The sequence below is a fragment of the Anomaloglossus baeobatrachus genome, chromosome 1 (genome assembly GCF_048569485.1).
Source record: "Anomaloglossus baeobatrachus isolate aAnoBae1 chromosome 1, aAnoBae1.hap1, whole genome shotgun sequence".
NCBI lineage: Eukaryota > Metazoa > Chordata > Amphibia > Anura > Aromobatidae > Anomaloglossus > Anomaloglossus baeobatrachus.
The window spans coordinates 654,807,458-654,829,016 of NC_134353.1; the positions used below are offsets into that span (position 1 = coordinate 654,807,458).

The 21,559-nt window shown below is 44.5% G+C and overlaps 1 protein-coding gene across 1 annotated transcript in view; it reads right to left on the reverse strand.

Annotated features, from left to right (window-relative positions):
• The window catches only part of POLE (DNA polymerase epsilon, catalytic subunit), a 239,812-nt gene that overhangs the window by 123,766 nt on the left and 94,487 nt on the right, over positions 1 to 21,559 (reverse strand). The window contains exons 19-24 of the mRNA XM_075319950.1: positions 14,103 to 14,249; positions 12,602 to 12,747; positions 8,956 to 9,104; positions 8,704 to 8,796; positions 7,076 to 7,220; positions 1,847 to 2,004 (exon numbers count right to left, since the gene is read on the reverse strand). Coding sequence (XP_075176065.1) covers positions 1,847 to 2,004; positions 7,076 to 7,220; positions 8,704 to 8,796; positions 8,956 to 9,104; positions 12,602 to 12,747; positions 14,103 to 14,249 — 838 coding nt within the window. The remainder of the gene's footprint in view (positions 1 to 1,846; positions 2,005 to 7,075; positions 7,221 to 8,703; positions 8,797 to 8,955; positions 9,105 to 12,601; positions 12,748 to 14,102; positions 14,250 to 21,559) is intronic.

The following is a 21,559-nucleotide window of genomic DNA, read 5'->3' on the forward strand; positions in this document are numbered from 1 at the left end:
TCATCATACAGAGAGTCCTCCCTCTGAGACCCTGAACAATGTGATGAGGTCGAGGGGATTTCCCAGCGAGCTCGCTTAGGCGGTCTGGGGCTGCGGTCCGTGTCAGAGACCTCACCCTGGGATCTATGAGACACCCCGGGGGAACATTGTTGTTCCAACTGAGGGGAACCAGGGGGCAATGATTCCACAGTGCCCATGGTCTGAGATACCGGTCTGGACTGCAAAGCTTCTAGAATCTTAGCCATAGTCTCAGAAAGTCTGTCAGTAAAAACTGCAAACTCCGTCCCTGTCACCTGGACAGTGTTAGCTGGTGGTTCCCCCTGGGCCCCCCTTAGCAGAGGCTCCGGCTGAGCAAGTGCCACAGGGGCCGAGCAGTGCACACAATGAGGGTCAGTGGAACCTGCCGGTAGCGAGGTCGTACATGCGGCGCAGGCAGCATAGTAAGCCTGTGTTTTGGCACCCCTGCCTCTTGTGGGCGCCATGCTGTTGTCTCCCCTGAGCAACACAATAGGGTATATAGCCAGAAATCAACCGTGCACCATACAGTGTAAAGTATAGCCTATAAACATATAATCTATAATTACACTTCTGCACAAGTGGGGCCAGCACCTCAGGTGCTGCTTACCGCCCGCTTAAAGCGGTTGTATGGCCACCAGAATCCCTACCTGGGTCCCCCAGAGCTTGTCTCCCCTCTGCAGCGTCAGAGGAGCTGACAGGAATGGCTGCCGGCGTCCTGAGGAGAGGAGGGAGCCGTGGGCGTGACCCAGAAAGTGCGGGAACTGGTGCCCCACTGTGCACAGTGAGGGGGGTGGAGTATGCAAAGCATGCTCCAGCCCTCAGTGCTGCCGTCCTGTACAGCGTCCCGCCCTTCCCCTGACTGGCAGGGCTGGGGGCGGGAAGAAAAAGAGACTAGGCCGCAAAAGCCGGGGACTCGAGTTATAAGCGCGGCCGCCGTATAAGCGCGGTCGGCGCGGAAGTCCCCGGCGCACTAACAGTCCCAGCCGCGCCGCAGTAATCACAATGGCAGCGGCGGTCAGCGCGGCAGTCCCCATACACTAACACACTCAGCGACGCTGCAGTGTGTAATGGCACAAACGCAGTCAGCGCCGCGGTCCCCGGTGCACTAGCACACCCAGCAATGCTGGAGTGTTGCTGTGCGCGGTCCCCACGGGGACACAGAGTACCTCAAAGTAGCAGGGTCATGTCCCTGAACGATACTCGGCTCCTATCCAGCAGAGTCCTCAGGAGCTGTGGATGGAGCACGGTCTCAGTGCCTGGAGACCGATTAGGATCCCACTTCACCCAGAGCCCTAAGGGGGATGGGGAAGTTAAACAGCATGTGGGCTCCAGCCTCCGTACCCGCAATGGATACCTCAACCTTAACAACACCGCCGACAAGAGTGGGGTGAGAAGGGAGCATGCTGGGGGCCCTGTTAAGGGCCCTCTTTTCTTCCATCCGACATAGTCAGCAGCTGCTGCTGACTAAGCTGTGGAGCTTGCGTGCATGTCTGCCTCCTTCGCACAAAGCAAAAAACTGAGGAGCCCGTGGGAGCACGGGGGGTGTATAGGCAGAAGGGGAGGGGCTTTACACTTTTAGTGTAATACTTTGTGTGGCCTCCGGAGGCATAGCCTATACACCCAATTGTCTGGGTCTCCCAATGGAGCGACAAAGAAATTTTTTTTTATTCTAGAATATTAACTGTTTTACAAATTTACACGAGTCATTTCTATATAGATTATTTTGCTTAAATCCAGCCTAAATCAACATGTACTTTGGTTCTGAAAGAAAGCCATACCATCCAAGTACAACTTTAAAACAACAGTGCAACATGGACTGAGAACCAACCTTTTCTTCAGCTTTTTTCCTTCTTCCTTAGATGCTGGGAGGATCATGGCAAGATATGGCCCATCCACTTCAAAGAAGATACTATTTTCAGAGCGGGTTATATAGGTTAATGTTGATGGATCAACCAGCTCCTGGTACTGATGGTTTGTGAAGCCTTCCTGGAGAATTATAAACAAGAAATCAATCAGCTAGATATTTTCCTGTGACTATTGAACTTGCCTTACTAAAAGACACAACCTAAGTTTAGACCTTATAAAAGAAAAAAAAATTATAGCAAAAACAGAACTCTATCAGTGTAAAGAAGTGGAGGGGCAATATCAAAAACTTTAATGTACTACGGTAGAATACAGATACTAAAGCTATTGTTTGCATTTCTTTATGATATGTGCATTAAACACATATAGCTTTACAGCACACATATGTACACTCTCTGCAATGCACATGTAAATACACACGCACTGCTCGGTCATGTCCACATGGACATACACACATAGCTAAACTATGTGTAGCTGAACTGTGTGTGGACAATGCGTGTACACTACCACATTTTGATGTTCCTTTCATGCATATGACGATTCCATTGTCTAGAAGATCCTTAGACTAGTCGGGACGTGCAGCATCCATGCAGGTCCTGGTAGCTTTCTCTCCTACCCCGCACTGATCAGTATCGGGCAAGAGGCGAAAAAGCCTGCCACTCTAAAATTTTCTCGAGGATTGTGAATTTCACGGACATAATTCTCCTTGATTACAATAAGCTGCCTCTGGACTATAAGATGAACACACTGGGCTCAGATGGCTTATTCCAATTAGTATACTGTTTGCGATTCCCGGACTGACTGCAGGTCTCATAACCCGAACTTATAGCCTCAAGCATTTATATGATACTGCAACTTTGGGCATTGCGGTCCTTTTCGTTTTTATTTTTTTGAACAGCATTTGGCTTGATCTCGAGCCATGATGACTTATTGGATGAAAGATCTGTGGCAAGATTGATCTTGTGCAAGTCTAGATAGGTCATACAAGATCTTCACCATCATTTCTTTGACTGCATCAAGCTATTGTGTTGCAGTCTTCCTCTTTGTATTGCTCCTTCTATTCTTTTGACCATTATGTCTTTCTCCAAGGATAGCGCTCTTCTTATGCGTTCAAAGCAGGCAAGTCGTAGCTTGGTGATTCTTGCTTCAAGTGACATGTATGGCTTGATTGTTACAAAATTGTTTTTTGTTTTTTTTTTACTTGCCATCCATGGTATTGGGGACATCTTTCTCCAGCACCACATTTCGAAACAGTTGATTCTTGTTCTGTCTTATTTGTTTATCGCCAGGTTTCGCATTCAGATGTCACCACAGAAAAGACCAAAGTATGTATGAGCTTTGTCTTCGTCACCAGTGAAATGTTCCTTGATTTGAAGCCCTTGTCCAGTGACTCAATTGTTTATTTGCTCCTAGCTATTCTGTTGACTTCTGTTGTTGCTGCATTTTGAGTGATCATCGATCAGAGTAGGTTGATATCCTTTACAACTTCCTGTTCATCATCGTCCATCTCAAATGTGTCCAAGTTGTACCTGGAAGTAGTCAAGATCTTTCCCTTCTTTGTATTGAGGAGGAGTCCCATGTTCAAGCTTTCCCGCTCGATACTCCGTAATAAGCCCTTCATTCCATCTACGATTGTTGCCATCAATATTGTGTCGTCTGCATATTTAAGATGGTTGAGAATTCGTCCAGCAATTTTTATTCCTTTTTGGCAAGTCCAGCCGTCCTGAAAATAGGTTCTGAATACAAGTTGAACAGAAATGGTGAGAGGATGGAGACTTGCTTGACACCCCGTTCTACTTTGAACCATGCAGTGTTGCAGTGTTCCATTCAGAATGTTGCTTTTTGGTCGATGAAAAGGTTCCTAATGAGGTTGATCACATGGTTTCGCACACCCATATCCTTCATGGTATTTTAAGGTTTCGAGTGATCGGCACAGTTGAAGATGTAATTAATGAAACAAAGATACTTCTCCTGGTTGTATTCTTTGGCCTTTCTATTATCTAATGTTAACAATCACATCTTTTCTTCCTCGCTCTCTTCTGAACCCTGCTTGTTCCTCTGGCACCTCTTTCTCAAAGTAAGGCTGTAACCATCTTTGCATGATCTTGAGGTGTATTTTGCTGGCATGAGGTATATGAGCGCAATAGAATTATCATTTCTGTGACGGCTCAGCGTCAATCTGGGCACTTATACGGGGTGAACGGTTAATTATGCCAGACATATTGCTCCTTTGTTCGGTAAATCAAGAGATATTAGCCATCGTTTCATGTTAGACTGTTCAGAGTCCTCTTTTCTCTGCTAATCTGTGGAATGCCTCAGCCCCCCTAGACTACATCATTGGAAAGTCAATTATGCAGTTGGATTGTACTGGCGACTAATGAGGGAGCAGCCATCTCACACAAATGCTGTAAGGCACAATACTCTGATATAGGAACTGAGGGATATAAAAAAGGGCCTTGCATCTGTCACCAGTGTCATGCTTCAGGACTTTAGCCAAGAGTCCATCATCCAGCTGGAGGATTCCAAAAATACTCCACTGCTCAATACTGAGCCCACAAGTTCACTTGGAGTAAACAAGGTTGGAACAATCTAGTCACTTGGCTACATACCTTGTTGTGCTCAGTCAGCTTCCTAAGCTTGCCACTATCTCCTCTCAGTGGGAGCCCACCAAAAGGGGGGTACTGCTGCCGGGGATTATTGGACTCGATGCCCTGAAGATTCTAACTACTGGCGGGCCAGGGGAAAGGCAAGACAGTTGTTTGTACAATCTTGGGTTCTTGCTGGGAATGTACTATATGCTATTGAACCCAATAAAGTTCAGAGTGTGGTAACTTTACCCTGTGTTGACGGTATAGTGTTCTGCACACGAGGAGTACAAGAATTAAAAAGGGATGAGCACTGCTCCGCGCGGTTCTTCTAAAGACAGACAGGCCAGCAAAGTACCCACTGACCCTCATGTCCCCACAGTCAGTAGCATCTTCCTTCTTTGGAATAAGAATAAACACCGATCTTGTCCAGTCCTTGGACCATTTACCAGTTATCCATATCTATTGACACAGCATGTGATGGCATCAACTGATGCTTCACCGGACTTTATTAGCTCTACTGGAATATTGTTACATCCATCGTTTGACAAAAGCTTAACTACAGCAATGACGTAAGTGATTCAGGATGCCAGGCACTCTATCATTTCCAGACTTTCTTCCTGTAACGGAGTCGTTCTTGTAGAGGTGCTTCATGTACTCTTTCCATCTTTCTTTGATTTGTTCCTGCTGGTGTCTCAACATGTCCACACTTGATTGAAACTTTCGTTATATCTCTTTGATCTTTAGTTATGCCTTCCTGATCTTCTCAGATGTTCACTTTTTAGCTCTTTACATAAATTTAGATGATAAAGTGTATTGTCTGCTTGATTGGCTCTTTTGTCCTTTACTGATGTTTGCATCTTGCTTGTTACCTGTTGCCTTTGCCATTAATCTTTTTTAGATCTTCAGAGTCTCTTCTGTTAACCATGACAAAAGGGATATATTTTGCCTCATTAATTGTAATTATATGTGTTCATAGTTCCTCAGTTCGGTTGTGCAGAGCGGTCCAAAATCTTCAGGTATATTGATGAAATCAAACTTGGAAATGGCCTGTTGTCTAATCTGTTAGCGCAGATTTACTTTAATCTTTGTGGAACAGATCATGAACTTTTGACATCAGTCAGCTCCTGGCCTTGTTTTCATGGCAATGACAGATGACCTCCATCTTCGGGGAGCACATATGCAGGCAATCTGATTCTTATAGATCCAATGTGATAATGTCCATGTGTAGAGTCTCATTTTGGTGATTTCAGAACAAATGTGTTCATGATGGACAGTTCATTTGTCTTAAAAAACAATGAATCTTCCTCCAGCTTTGTTTCCTTCACCAAGTTCAAAGTTTTTAATAACAGTCCCATCTTTGCAGTTGCCCACTTTGGCATTCAAAGTCTAACAGGATAATGAACAAGTTTTGGTTTGGCGTCTTGTCAATTTCCTCTTGAACCGGATTGTAGAATAGTTCAACATCCTCCTCCATGGCATCTAATTGTTTTCTTGATTAGACTTGTGACTGACAAGGATTAGGCTGCTTGTTGTCGCATCAAGAGGATTATCGTTGATGCAATGTACTTAAGGACAGTGTCGGACAATCTTTGGATGAGAATAAAAGTGATACAGTTGTCATTACCAGAATAGTAGACCCAATATTAGTTTGGCTGGAAATGTTCGGATTCAGTCCACGTTAGATCGCTAATACCGAGTAAGTTAAGCCTGTTCTGTCCATTTTTGCTTTGACGATTTAGAGATTGATTTGGCTCATATGGTTCGTATGTTCCAAGTTCTGAAACTGATGCTATCTCTACAGCTTTTGATCTTTTGACCAAGTGACATCAGCACCAAGACACCCTTGTGACATTAATCCTAGTGCATCATATGCATTTATCATAATGAGGTCTAGCAATAACTCTTCCCCAGTAGAATGTTAAGTGACTTTCAACCTAGGAGAGACTCTTCCAACACTGTATTGAATTCCTTTAATTGCACTCTCTATCAAGATCTTATGGCATAATATGGAAGTAGATTGCCAGGTCTTTCTTCCACACAGTAATATGTCACACATAAAAGGAGCCACACTGAATCAGTGTTGTATGTTGTCAATACAATCAGCCTCATCACACAACGTCCTGCTGCCGACGCTGGGCAATATGCTTAGTCTGCCACCTCAGCTGGAACCTGTTGCCAGGGGAGTCACTGTTGGCAAAATACACTACCAACGGCATAGCTTGTATCATCATTGATGCACACAAGCCCCGCTGATGTAAACAGTGAAGTACGTTCGTCTGATTTCGGCCTTAGCAAGATTTTTTGTTTTGCTTTGCTAAACAGTGCGTCGCCTAATCCAAACAGTGCAGTAACTTACTTATTGTGCAATTCTCAAGACAACACCTTAGTGCTAAGACTAAATAAGATTTTTCTGAATTCATCTTCTGTGTGAAGAGTGTATTTTTCCATAGTAACTTAAGGAAAGAATTCTATTTCTTTAAAGAGATAGAATGATTATTCTAGAGGCATACCATTTAAAACGTTTTTGGTTTACAGCCATGTAAAGCATACTAATGTGGCAGAGGTATGAAAATATTCATCACATCACTTTAATTTTAATGTCTTACCTTCACTAAGATATTGAGCATGGCACCTGGATAGGAAATGGTCACTTTTGGCTTTTTTGCATTATTGGATTTGATTACAAAGTTCTCAGGGAAACTATTTGGGAGAACACACCATATACCATCTGTGTCTAATTCCAAAGGTCTCCTATATATTAAAAAATAAATAATATTATGCCATGCTTCTATAAAAGTAATAAACATATGCAAAATTTCTAATGAGTGTATATCTCAGGGAAAAAAACCCCAAACATTTGCCACCTGAATGGAGCTTGTAGACATTATTGCACAAGTAACAACAACTTCTATGCACATGGAAAGTTGCAGAAATCTGTGCAACAAATCTGCCATATATGAGGAGAGTCTCCAAAGAGCATTCTCAGGGAGACTCAGGTACACAGTTGTGATAACTCATCATACCTGACTTAGTGTGTAAAATTATGGGATTTGGTATAATCTGAGCAATAGCATGTTATTGGTTAAGGCCAAGAGGTGTTCTCACTAAATAAAATCTGATCCACACAATAGGTGATAAAAAGGTATCATTACTGTGTGCTTGATCCACTGCTCCAAACTACAGTGGAACCTCGGTTAACGAGTAACCCAGTTAGCGAATATTCCGCTTAACGAGCAAAGCTTGCTGTAAATTTGAAACTCACTTTATGAGCAAGCTTTGCCGTAAGAGCAAAATACTCACCGCACACACTTCTGGTTCCGTACATCCACTATGCTCTGACCCGCTCTTACAGTCAGCACAAACACACACATTATGCTCAGTTCTTGTAGTTTGCAGGATGTGTATTGGTAACCATTGCGACGAGGGAGGAACTTCCGCTGTCAGCGGTACTCAAAGGCAGCACGCTGACCAATCAGAGGCAAGCGGCTCCTACCTTTGACGTCAGTGCTCTGGCAGAGGAAAGTCCTCCCTTGTCGCGATGGTTACCCGATACACATCCTGTACCGGCGAACTGCAAGATCCAGGAGGCCGGCGATGGAATGGAAGGTAAGGTGAGCATAATATGTGTGTGTTTGTGCATGCTTCTGCGTGATTGTACATTTGTGGACTGGCACAATAGGGGACCAGGATGGGACATTTAACAAGTTGAGGAACGAATTGTCTGCATTGCAATGATTTCCTAATCATGCGTTGCTAGACGAGTAACTTGGTTAACAAGCACACTCCCAGAACGAATTGTTCTCGTTAACCAAGGTTCCACTGTACACTACTGCTCTATTCACACAGGGGAATTTGAAGACCTCATTGCTGAGATTGAAAGGGTCCCAGTAATAATATATTCTCATTAAAACCAATTTCAGAGGCTTACTGTGCTCAATTTTGGGGGATTTTTTTTGGCTTAAAAAGGAAAAAAAAAAAAAAAGTGTCCTTAAATTTCATGCTTTTTGCCCCCCCACACTCTTTTGGAAGGGTTTTTGATGCATTTTTTATAGTGAAGCCTGTGCAGGGGAAAAAAAAAGTGCCATACCTAGACCATAAACTGCTTTGAAAAGTGGCAAAAATTCAAAAATGGCTATAAGTGTGAAAATCATGACACAGATGCACTGTTTTCTGTAGGAAAAATAGTGTACATAAAGTAAAAAAATAAATAATTGTAAATTTTCCTGTTACTCACCCTATCTGTTCAACCAGCTCCCTTGCTTGAGTGATAATATTGGCTCCTGTATAACATACGATTCCAGCCATCTCCATAGAATACCATCGCGCCCTGATAATAAACATTTTATTTTTTTATAAAAAATAATAGGGAACATATGTAATCCAGAAAACAAAAACAACCAAACAAGGCAAAACAGACGATTTATCCAAGTGTAAAAAATTAATTAACGGTCCCCAATCTTATATTATCTGCAGGTTTTAGACATACCCCTTGCGCATTACATATCCATAGAAGGAGTTCAGGATGCACTTATGGGCCAGCTGCAGGGATTCATACAAAATCTCCATGTTCTTGCAGCGCTTTATTTCAGCAGCGTCTCCACTCTCACATGCAGCAGACAATTTTTTCTTCCAAACCTAGGGTGGGTTTAAAAACATCTTGTATTGAATTAAAGAATAGAGATTTTTTTCTATTAATATCATACACTTCTATAACCCATAAAAAAAAAGAAAAAACAAAAAGAAAAACCAGAACAGTGTTATAATCTAAAATAGAGAATTCATTGCATCAGCTCTCATTCACTGCTAGACTGACTACATTCTGCTGGAAATTTTTAGGTAAAATTGTCAAACAAGAGTGAGTTTTGAACAATATGATTGGTTTCTCTACAACTGCGTTGTCAACAAATACATCGCATAAGGCCTAAGCCACATGGCGAGAAAAACGGTGTGAGTGCAGTGCGATAAAAAATAAGTAAAAAAATATTGCATTCCACTCGGACCAATATTAGCCTGTGTGTCAGCACTCATGAGCGATTATTTTCTTAGCCCTAATCGGACTGAGAAAACAATTGCAGCATGTTGCGATTGTAATGCGAGACTGTTTTCTCTCGCACCCATTCAAGTGTATGGGGCGAGAGAAAAAAAAAAAAAAAAAAAAAAAAAAAAAAATCGCACTGTACACGCGGTACACCGGTGTGCCGAGAGCGCAGTGCGAGAATCGCAATAGCCGGCTATGGAGGAGAGAGGGAAAGAAATCCCTCCCCTCCGCAGCACCTGCCCGTCCCCCGCAGCTGAGGTCCACTTGCACGGTCGGACCTCAGTTGCAGGGACACACGCATGACACTCAGCTCTGCTGTACTGCCAGCGTGAGCCGAGGGTGATGCGAGGGGATCGCAGTAGATCCTCGTGTGGCCCTGGCCTTAAGCAACAACTACATGGATTTCAAAGACTACTGTGGATTTTCACATATGCAGGATGCCCATGATACTATTTTACCCATTGTTAGGGTGAAATAAAAAGTTAAATATTTTTGTTTGGAGCTTCATTGAGGACACAGTTAACCATGGGTATATTTGTCCATGATTCGGAAGCAGACACTAAAAATTACAACCCAAGAATAAGCTCCTCCTACACCCAACTATTGGCATCAAGCTGCTCAATTTAGCTTAGTGTCATGTAGGAGGCAGACATGGGTCTAGAGTTCCAGAACTGTTTCTGCCTATAGCATTTAGTTTTTTTCTACTATTTTCCTCTCTCCTTTCTTATCTAGATAAGGAAAGAGTGCAATGGCCTCTTTGTGGTCCCAACAATAAAGACAGTACAGGCTGTAAGCACCTTAGGAACAACACTGACTCCCTGCAAGGCTCTCCTCTTTATGGCATCCGTTATCTTGTTTTTCTGCTGTCTCCTCTGCATGATGTCTGTCGCTATATAGGACTGCGCATGCCAACCTGCCAAGACCCTTCTGGTCACATATTTTACTTGAGCGTCATGTAAGTGTAAATTCCCATTGTGTCAAACCAGCAATATCTGCTCTGCTTGCATCCAGCTATCATCCCCTACCAGCTCAGGAGAACCCCCCCCATGACCTGTGACAAGACTGTACTACCCCCACAGCCTGGGTCATTAATCTAGGTCTATAGCAGTCCTGACCAAGGTGTCCCAGACCTTGATTACTATGGTGAATCGAGTACACATCTATTTCTGCCCTGCTATGCTGACAACTACCCAGAGCGAGTCGGGCTCACCAGCCACTCCGCACCAGTATAGCACATTGCGTCAGTGCTCCAAGCGATCTAGAATGAGATCATCATGTTTGTCTCATTCTCGCACCATTACCACAAGACTTCATTCCCTATCAGACTCCTCTTTCCCTGAGGCTCAGTTACCTCAGGAATTAGACTTTAATTCTGAATCAGACTTCGATTTAGACTCTGATCAAGTGCTCAAGTTCATGGACATGCATACCTCTCCCCTTGCAAGTTCTATACCATTTGGGATAATTGTTGCTAAATGATTTTCTAATAACTCTAAATTCAGCAATGCGCTAAACAAAAAGTGGCCGCAATGTCAAAAAAGTTTCCATAAACAAATGCACAAAAAAGTTTTGTATCCTTTTCTAATAGATAATGTCAACACCTGGTCCTTCCTTCCTTCCCTGGTGGATCCTCCTTTTTCTCGATTATCAAGAACCACAACCTTACCACTCTCCGACTCAGCTTCCCTCAAAAGACACCATAGAAAGACAAATGGCATCCACGGTCAAGTCAATATTTGAAGCGGTGGCCTTTCACTGCTACCTGGGTTGCCAAAGCAGTTACTATCTGGAAAAAACACCTGCGACAATGCAACTTATCCAGTGCCCCAACAACCAAGATGGCAGAAGACACAATCAGATTGCTCATGAGGGTAAGGATCATTGTTCTGACATTCTGAAAGTTGCTAACTGTTCTGCCCAGACTTTAAGCAATATCTTTGCGATCTGTGGGGTTCTTTGGCTCAAGTCACTGAATGCGGATGTCTCATCCAAGTGATCCCTCACAGGCCTTCCCTTCCAGTGCTTTCGTGTGTACAGGGAAAAGCTTGGCAATATAATTTTGAATACTACAGGTAGCAAGTAGTGATGAGCGGACTCGCAGATAACTGGGACCGGGCGGACCTAACTGTATTTAGAAAAAAAAAAAAATCTGGTTCCGGCCCGGGATTGATCCCGGGTATCTGGTCAGACGCCGGTCGCCATATAAGTCTATGGGGACCAGAATATGACAAGTAAAAATGGTGGTAGAAGAAATAGAGGGATAGGAGCAAACGCATAATTTTTACCGAGGCTCCGGCGCGGCTGTAACTGCTTCTGTGGCCGCTCACTCACTTCCGGGGTCGCGAATTAGCCTTCATGCATATGCACGGCTTTTCCCGTCCTCCGGTATCTGTGATTGGTTGTTGTCAGACGCACCCCCACCCTGAATGACAGTGTGTGACTGCTTCCAACCATATGGTATGAAATAAATAAAATATTTAGGAGTAGGGTTCCCCCATATGATACCCAGCACAGATAAAGCATACTGCTACAGCCCACAGCCGTGTGCTTATCTTGGCTGTGTATCAAAATAAGAGGAACTGTATGATAAAGCCTGACAGCTGGGGGCTGGTATTCTCAGACTGGGGAGACCCATGCTTATTGGGCCCTCCCCAGCCTAAAAATAGCAGCCTGCAGCCACCTGGAATTGTCACATCCATTAGATACGACAATTGCAGCACTTTAACCGACTCCTCCCGATTGCCCTAGTGCGGTGGCAATCGAAGTAATAAGGGTTTATTGTCATCACAGCTGCCACTAAGCCCTAGATTAGTAATGGGAGGCATCTATGAGATACCCCCAATTACTAATCTCTAAGTGAAAGTAAGGAAACACCTGCTGAGGTGGTGCATGCTTTCTTTAGGTTGTAATTCTGTCAACCTCCTTCTGGCAGCAGGATACACCCTTGCTTTCCTGTGTCCCACAATGAGAGCTACGAGAAAGGGATTCAACGGTAAGTCCCAAGGATCCTCTTAGCGGTCATCAGTGCTTCAAAAATTTTGACAAGGCACAAATAAATTGATCAATTTCTAACTTGGATGAAACCAGATCATACCTTGTGCAGTCCTTTGAACTCGTATCTGCGATCTCTGAATGCTCGCACAGTATCCACATAAAAAGAATTCTCACGCTGGCAAATAGTAGTAACTCGGTCTTCAAGTCTGGTGACATGGATCTTCTTGTAAGCTTTTCTGCAATAATCTGAGGAAAGGAATTTGTGGATTGGCAACTTTCACTCGCACATAAAGGGTCAAGCATTTAAGGGGTGAACCACCTTTTTAAATATACTAGGATATTCCGGTATTAACCCCTTTTTCGCCATTCTTCTTCCGAGAGATGTAACTTTTTTATTTTTCACTCAATATGGTCATGTGAGGGCTCATTTTTTGCAGAACGAGCTGTAGTTTTAAAATCAAACCATAATTTTTACCATATAGTGTACTGGAAAACAGCAAAAAAATTCTAAATGCAGAAAAATTGCAAAAAAAAAGTGCGATAGCACTATTGTTTTTAAGATATTTTATTCACTCTGTTCACTATATGGTAAAACTGATGCGTGGGTGTGATGCCTCAGGTGGTCAGTGCGAGTTCGTAGACACCAAACATGTATAGGTTTACTTTTATATAAGGGGTTAAAAAAAAAAAATCGGAAGTTTGTCCGAAAAAAGTGGTGCACGTTTTACACCATATTCAGTGACCCGTAACGTTCTCATTTTTCGGGATCTATGGCTCAGTGACTGCTTATTTTTGCGTCTCGAGCTGACATTAACGGTACGATTTTTGCGCAGATGCTACGTTTTGATTGCCTGTTATTGCATTTTGCGCAAAATTTGTGGCGACCAAAAAACGTAATTTGGGCGTTTGAAATTTTTTTTGACGCTACGCCATTTACGGATCAGATTAATTGATTTTATAATTTGATAGATTGGGCGCTGTTGAACGCGGCGATACCAAATGTGTGTATATTTTTTTATTTTTTTAACCCTTTAATTTTCAATAGGGCGAAAGGGGGGTGATTTGAACTTTAGGTTTTTGGGTTTTTATTAAAAAAAAAAAATTTTTTTTTTCACTAGTCCCCCTAGGGAACTACATGGATCAGCAATCCGATCGTTCTGCCATATCTGCTGATCACAGATATACAGCTGTAAAGAGCAGATACGCTCATTTTCTGCTTCACTCGGCTCCGGGACGACTGAAACCGAAAGTAAATTTATGTGAGCTACAGAAGTCATCACATGACCCAGTGCTACCATGACAACCACCGGAAGTCAAATGATCACGTCACGTAACTTTTGGTATCGGCCGGTAAGTAAATGTTTACCGCTGATGCCGTTATAATGGCGCTGTCACATATTGACAGTGTCATTTAAGGGGTTAAACGGTACGAGCAGATAACGATTCTTCTGGTGCCTAGCAGGCACAAATCTCAGCTGTGAAAATCAGCTGAGATGTGCGCCGATTGCGGCATGCTGCCGGCGGCAGACCGCGGGCAGTAACACTGACTGCTAGGACGTAATATTACTGCCCGCAGTCGTTAAGGGGTTAAGCTTGCTCACCTGCCAGACGCTTCTTTTCATATTTGGCCTGCTCTTCTCGGTTCAATATATGAAATGCTCTTGGGGGCAGTCCAGGGAAAAGTGGGGGAAACTTCTCAGATTCTAGCTGTTGCTGTATACGATGATACTCACTGCGGCTGGCTGGCACTGCACAGAAAAAGGAAAATTAGTCTTAACATTTTAAGACAGCATTTTAGCAATGATAACGCTACAATCGAGAGGGAAGGGAAGCGGTAGAGGCAGAGCTCCTGTCTCCCCCTTCCTTCTCCAAACATAGACTTATATCAATAGCAACGGTCATGTCCAATCTCATTGCTGTAACAATATGTCTACAATTAATACACATTTTACCTGTGAATTGACAATCTTCAAAATGAATGTCTTGGCAACGAAATAACAAATTTCTCTAAGATATATTACAAACTTGCATATTTTCATGAATTATTGATAAATGAAATAAAAGTTAAAACTACAGTTACTCTTTAAAGCCCTGTGCGCACTTACCGGATTTTGCCGCGGATTTTCTGCGGATTTGCTGCATGTTTCGCTGCAGAAAATGTTCATAACATCTCTGCAGTGAATCACCAGCAAAACCTATGGGAAAAAAAAATCCTGTGCGCACTAGGCGGAATTTGACAGCTGCGGGATTCACGCAGCAAAAACAATTGCATGTCAATTCTTTTCCGCATGTCGCTGCTGGATTTCACTCCATTGACTGCCATGTAATCGTGAAATCCCGCAGGGAATAACGCAGGCAGCAAATTCTATGCGGTTCATTGCGTTTACCTGCGTTATTCCCTGCGGTATTTCGCGGTTTACCTGCGGTAATGTACATCGCTTGCCTGCGGTTTGCAGGGAAGTGATGTCATTATGACAGGAAGAGGAAGCGGAGCAGAGAGTAAACACACACACATCACAGACACACACAGACATCACTGACACAGACATCACAGACATAGAACACAGACATAGACATATAGAACACACATAGAAATCAAACGAAAATATAGAAAACAAAACACGTGGGCTCCGCTGTATTTTTACCGTCCAGCCGAGGTAAGCACACAGCGGCGGCCCGGTATGCTCAGGCTGGGGAGGGCGAGGGGCAGGGTTAATGTCCCCCGCCTCCCTCCCACCTCCCGCAGCCGAGAATATCAGCCACAGCTGCCCCGGGACTGTCGCATTACCGGAGTGTCCCCGACTCTTCCTGCTGCCGCGATGCAGTGGCAGTCAGGGTAATACAAGGAGTTAATGGCGGCGGATCACCACCACTAAGTCCAGGCTTGACCATGGCAGCGTATATGTGACAGCTGACATGATCAACCCGTAAGTAAAGTGAAAAAACAAACACACACACACACACACACACACACACACACACACACACACACCGAAAAGAAGGGAATTTTGTTTACTTACCGTAAATTCCTTTTCTTCTAGCTCCTATTGGGAGACCCAGACAATTGGGTGTATAGCTACTGCCTCCGGAGACCACACAAAGTATTACACTTTAAAAAGTGTAACCCCTCCCCTCTGCCTATACACCCTCCCGTGCATCACGGGCCCATCAGTTTTGGTGCCAAAGCAGGAAGGAGGAACTTATAAATTGGTCTAAGGTAAATTCAATCCGAAGGATGTTCGGAGAACTGAAACCATGAACCAAAAGAACCCTTCAACATGAACAACATGTGTACACAAAAGAACAACAGCCCGAAGGGAACAGGGGCGGGTGCTGGGTATCCCAATAGGAGCTAGAAGAAAAGGAATTTACGGTAAATAAACAAAATTCCCTTCTTTGTCGCTCCATTGGGAGACCCAGACAATTGGGATGTCCAAAAGCAGTCCCTGGGTGGGTAAAAGAATACCTCGATAAAAAGAGCCGAAAAAACGGCCCTCTCTTACAGGTGAGCAACCGCCTCCTGAAGGACTCGCCTACCTAGGCTGGCATCTGCCACAGCATAGGCATGAACCTGATAGTGTTTCGTGAAAGTGTGCAGACTCGACCAGGTAGTGCTGACACACCTGCTGAGCCACAGCCTGGTGACGCAATGCCCAGGATGCCCCTGCGACTCTGGTAGAATGGGCTTTCAGCTCTAAAGGAATCGGAAGCCCAGAAGAACGGTAGGCTTCAAGGATCAGTTCCTTGATCCACCGAGCCAGGGTTGACTTGGAAGCCTGCGACCCCTTATGCTGGCCAGGACAAGGACAAAGAGCGCATCAGAACGGCGCGGGGGCGCAGTGTGCGAAAAGAAGAGCCGGAGTGCTCTCCCGAGATCTAACAAGTGCAATCCTTTTCACAATTGTGAACTGGATGAGAGCCAAAAGAAGGTAAGGAGATATCCTGATTGAGAAGAAAAGGGGGATACCACCTTAAGTAGGCATTCCGGGACCGGACGCAGAACCACCTCATCCTGGCGAAACACCAGGAAGGGGGCTTTGCATGACAGCGCTGCTAGCTCAGACACTCTCCGAAGTGATGTGCCTGCCACTAGGAAGACCACCTTCTGCGAAAGGCGTGATAGAGATAACTCTGAGAACGCTAAGAGCCAGAACTCAATGGCCACCCAGTCAGGTTGAAGACCGCAGAATTCAGATGGAAAATGGCCCTTGGGACAGCAAGTCTGGTCGGTCCGGGAGTGCCCACGGTCGACGCACCGTGAGGTGCCACAGATCCAGGTATCACGACCTCCTCGGCCAGTCTGGAGCGACGAGGATGGCGCGGCGGCAGTCGGACCCGATCTTGAGTAACACTCTGGGCAGCAGCGCCAGAGGAGGAAATACGTAAGGCAGTCGAAATTGCGACCAGTCCTGAACTGATGCGTCCGCCGCCAGCGCTCTGTGCTGGTGGTTGATGTATGCGACCGCCGTGGCGTCGTCCGACTGTATCCGGATCTGCCTGCCGTCCAGCCACCGCTGGAACGACTTTAGGGCTAGCTACACTGCCCTTATCTCCAGAACATTGATCTGAAGGGAGGACTCTGTCGGAGTCCAGGTTCCCTGAGCCCTGTGGTGGAGGAAGACCGCTGTCCACCCTGACAGACTCTCGTCCGTCGTGACCATAGCCCAGGATGGGAGCAGGAAGGATTTTTCTTTCGACCAAGAAGTGGGAAGAAGCCACCCCTGAAGAGAGGCTTTGTCTGCCAGTGAAAGAGAGACGTTCCTGTCTAGGGACGTCGACCTCCTGTCCCATTTGCGGAGAATGTGCCCTTGGAGTGGACGCAGATGAAACTGCGCAAAGGGAACTGCCTCCATTGCTGCCACCATCTTCCCTAGGAAGCGCGTGAGGCGCCTCAAGGGGTGAGACTGGGCCCGAAGGAGAAAGTGCACCCCTGTCTGCAGCGAACGCTGTTTGTCCAGCGGTAGCTTCACTATCTCTGAGGGAGAATGAAACTCCATCCCGAGGTAAGTCAGTGATTGGGTCGGTGTCAATTTTTACTTTGGGAAATTGATGATCCACCCGAACCTCTGGAGAGTCTCCAGAGCAATGTTCAGGCTGTGTTGACATGCCACCCGGGAGGGTGCCTTGACTTAGGAGATCGTCTAAGTAAGGGATCACCGAGTGTCCCTGAGAGTGTAGGCCCATCGCCACTGATGCCATGACCTTGGTGAAGACCCGTGGGACTGTCGCCAGGCCGAAAGGCAGAGTCACGAGCTGAAAGTGTTCGACCCGGAGGCGAAACACCGGAAGCGTTGATGCTCTGGTGTAATCGGCACATGGAGATAAGCATCCCTGATGTCGATTGATGCTAGGAAGACTCCCTGGGACATCGAAGCGATGACTGAGCGGAGAGATTCCATCCGAGACCGTCTGGTTCTCACGTGTCTGTTGAGCAGAATGAGGCCCGGAACGGACCGGAATGATCCGTCCTTTTTTGGTACCCCGAACAAGTTGGAGTAAAGACCGCGACCACGTTCTTGAAGCGGAACGGGGATCACAACTCCATCTGCAGAAACGAGTCGGAGGACGAGAGCCGAGCTCTATCCTGTAACCGTGAGACGGAATGTCTCTCACCCATCGGTTTTTCATCCAATTGCTCGCCAAACAGACGGTCGCCAGAAAATGGCAAACCGGTTAAGAACTTCTTGGAAGCAGAGTCTGCCTTCCATTCGCGTAGCCACATGGTCCTGCGGACTGCCACCGAATTGGCGGATGCTACCGCTGTACGGCTCGCAGAGTCCAGGACGGCGTTCATGGCGTAGGACGAAAAAGCCGACGCCTGAGAAGTCAAAGACACAACCTGCGGGGCAGAGGTACGTGCGACCGCATTAGTCTCAGACAGACAAGCTGAGATAGCTTGGAGTGCCCACACGACTGCGAAGGCCGGAGCAAAAGACGCGCCTATGGCTTCATAGATGGATTTCATCATGAGCTCTATTTGCCTGTCAGTGGCATCCTTGAGCGATGAACCATCTGCCACTAATACTACGGATCTAGCCGCCAGTCTGGAGACTGGAGGATCCACCTTGGGACACTGAGCCCAACCCTTAACTACGTCAGGGGGGAAAGGGTAACGTGTGTCATTAAGGCGCTTAGTAAAGCGCTTGTCCGGAAATGCTCTGTGCTTCTGGACAGCATCTCTGAAGTTAGAGTGATCGAAAAACGCACTCCGGGTACGTTTGGGAAACCTAAACTGGTGTTTCTCCTACTGTGAAGCCGACTCCTCTATAGGTGGAGTTGGGGGAGAAGGACTAGCACCTGGTAGATGGACGTTATAAGGTCATTTACTATGGCGTCCCCTTCAGGTGTATCCAGATTGAGAGCAACGTCAGGATCAGAGCCCTGAGCTGCGACCTCCGCTTCATCCTCCAGAGAGTCTTCATGCTGAGACCCCGAACCGCGTGATGAAGTCGGGGAAGGTTCCCAGCAAGCCCGCTTAGCCTGTCTGAGGCTGCGGTCCGTGTCGGAGTTCTCACCGTGGGATCTGGGTGCCACCCCAGGAGCCCTTTGCTGTACCGACCGAGAGGGGCCTGGGGGCGATGAACTCACAGTGCCCTGGCCCTGTGTTACCGGTCTGGACTGCCAAGCTTCTAGTATCTTAGCAGACCATCTGTCCATAGACTGAGCCATGGAATGTGAAGCGACTCAGAGAGTTTCTCAGTCAAAATTGTAAACTCTGTCCCTTCCATCTGTGCAGTGGAAACCGGCGGTACCACCTGAGCCGAGGGTCCCACCAGTGCCGGAGGCTCCGGCTGAGTGAGTGCCACAGGGGCCGAGCATTGTCACAATGAGGGTAGGTGGAACCTGCAGGTAACATAGCCGCACAAAAGGTACAGGTTGCAAAATAAGCCTGTGCCTTGGCCCCCTTGCTTTCTGCGGACGACATGCTGTTGTCTCCTCTTAGAGATATAGCCAAAAGCAAATAATGCTGCCGAATAGAGAAAATGTATACAATATTATATATACACATACATATATAAATAAATATATATATATATATATATATATATATATATATATATATATATATATATATATATATATATATATATATATATATAAATAAATAAATAAATATATATATATATATATATAAATAAATATATATATATATATATATATATATATATATATATATATATATATATAAATAAATATATATATATATATATATATATATATATATATATATATATATATATATATATATATAAATAAATATATATATATATATATATATATATATATATATATATATATATATATATATATATATATAAATAAATATATATATATATATATATATATATATATATATATATATATATATATATATATATATTTATTTATATATATATATATATATTTATTTATATATATATATATATATTTATTTATATATATATATATATATATATATATTATATATAATATTTATTTATATATATATATTTATTTATATATATTATATATAATATTTATTTATATATATATATATATTTATTTATATATATATATATATATATATAATATTTATTTATATATATATAATATTTATATATATATATATATATATATATTTATATTTATATATATATTTATTTATATATATATATATATATATATATATATATATATATATATATATATATTTATTTATATATATATATATATATATATATATATATATATATATATTTATATATTTATTTATATATATATATATTTATTTATATATATATATATATTTATTTATATATATATATATATATAAATAAATATATATATATAAATATATATATATATATATAAATAAATATTATATATAATATATATAAATAAATATATATATATAAATAAATATTATATATAATATATATATAATATATAATATATATATATATATATATATATATATATATATACTTCGGCACCCAAGGGGGGCCGGCACCTGACAACTGGTGTGGCTTACCAACCGCCCCAAGCGGTGGTGTGTCCACCAGATTCCCTGCCTGGGACTCCCAGAGCTGCAGAGCTCATTCTGAAATCCTCCACCGGCAGAAGTGATTATAACAATGGCTGCCAGCGTTCTGAGGGGAGGAGGGAGCCGTGGAAGTGCCTAATAAAGTGCGGGCATCTGGTGCCCCACAGTGCTCAGTGAGGGGGGAGGAGGATACCAAAGCATGCTCCAGCCCTCACTGCCGACGTCCAGTCGGCCGTCCCGCTCTTACCCCTGACTGGCAGGCCCGGGGGCGGGAGTACATGGTACTAGGCCGCAAAAGCCGGGGACTAAAGTTAAAAGCGCAGCCGGCCAGCAGGCGCGGTCGGCGCGGTAGTCCCGGCTCACAAACCACACAGCAGCCGCTGCGGCGTCTGTAACACAGGCGCTGCATGCACCGTCCCTAAGGGGACACAGAGTACCTTATGGATGCAGGGCCCTGTCCCTGATGATATCCAGCCTCCTGTCCGTCAGATTCCCCCAGGGGCTGCGGAGGGAGCCCGGTCCCAGTGAACGGCGACCGGTTAGGATCCCACTTCTCCCAGAACTGCGGAGCTCGTTCTGAAATCCCCCACCGGCAGAAGTGATTATAACAATGGCTGCCAGCGTTCTGAGGGGAGGATGGAGCCGTGGGCGTGCCTAATAAAGTGCGGGAAACTGGTGCCCCACAGTGCTCAGTGAGGGGGGAGGAGGATACCAAAGTATGCTCCAGCCCTCACTGCCGACGTCCAGTCGGCCGTCCCGCCCTTACCCCTGACTGGCAGGCCCGGGGGCGGGAGTATATGGTACTAGGCCGCAAAAGCCGGGGACTAAAGTTAAAAACACGGCCGGCAAACAGGCGCGGTCGGCGCGGTAGTCCCGGTCTCACAAACCACACAGGAGCCGCTGCGGCGTCTGTAACACAGGCGCTGCATGCACCGTCCCTAAGGGGACACAGAGTACCTTATGGATGCAGGGCCCTGTCCCTGATGATATCCAGGCTCCTGTCCGTCAGATTCCCCCAGGGGCTGCGGATGGAGC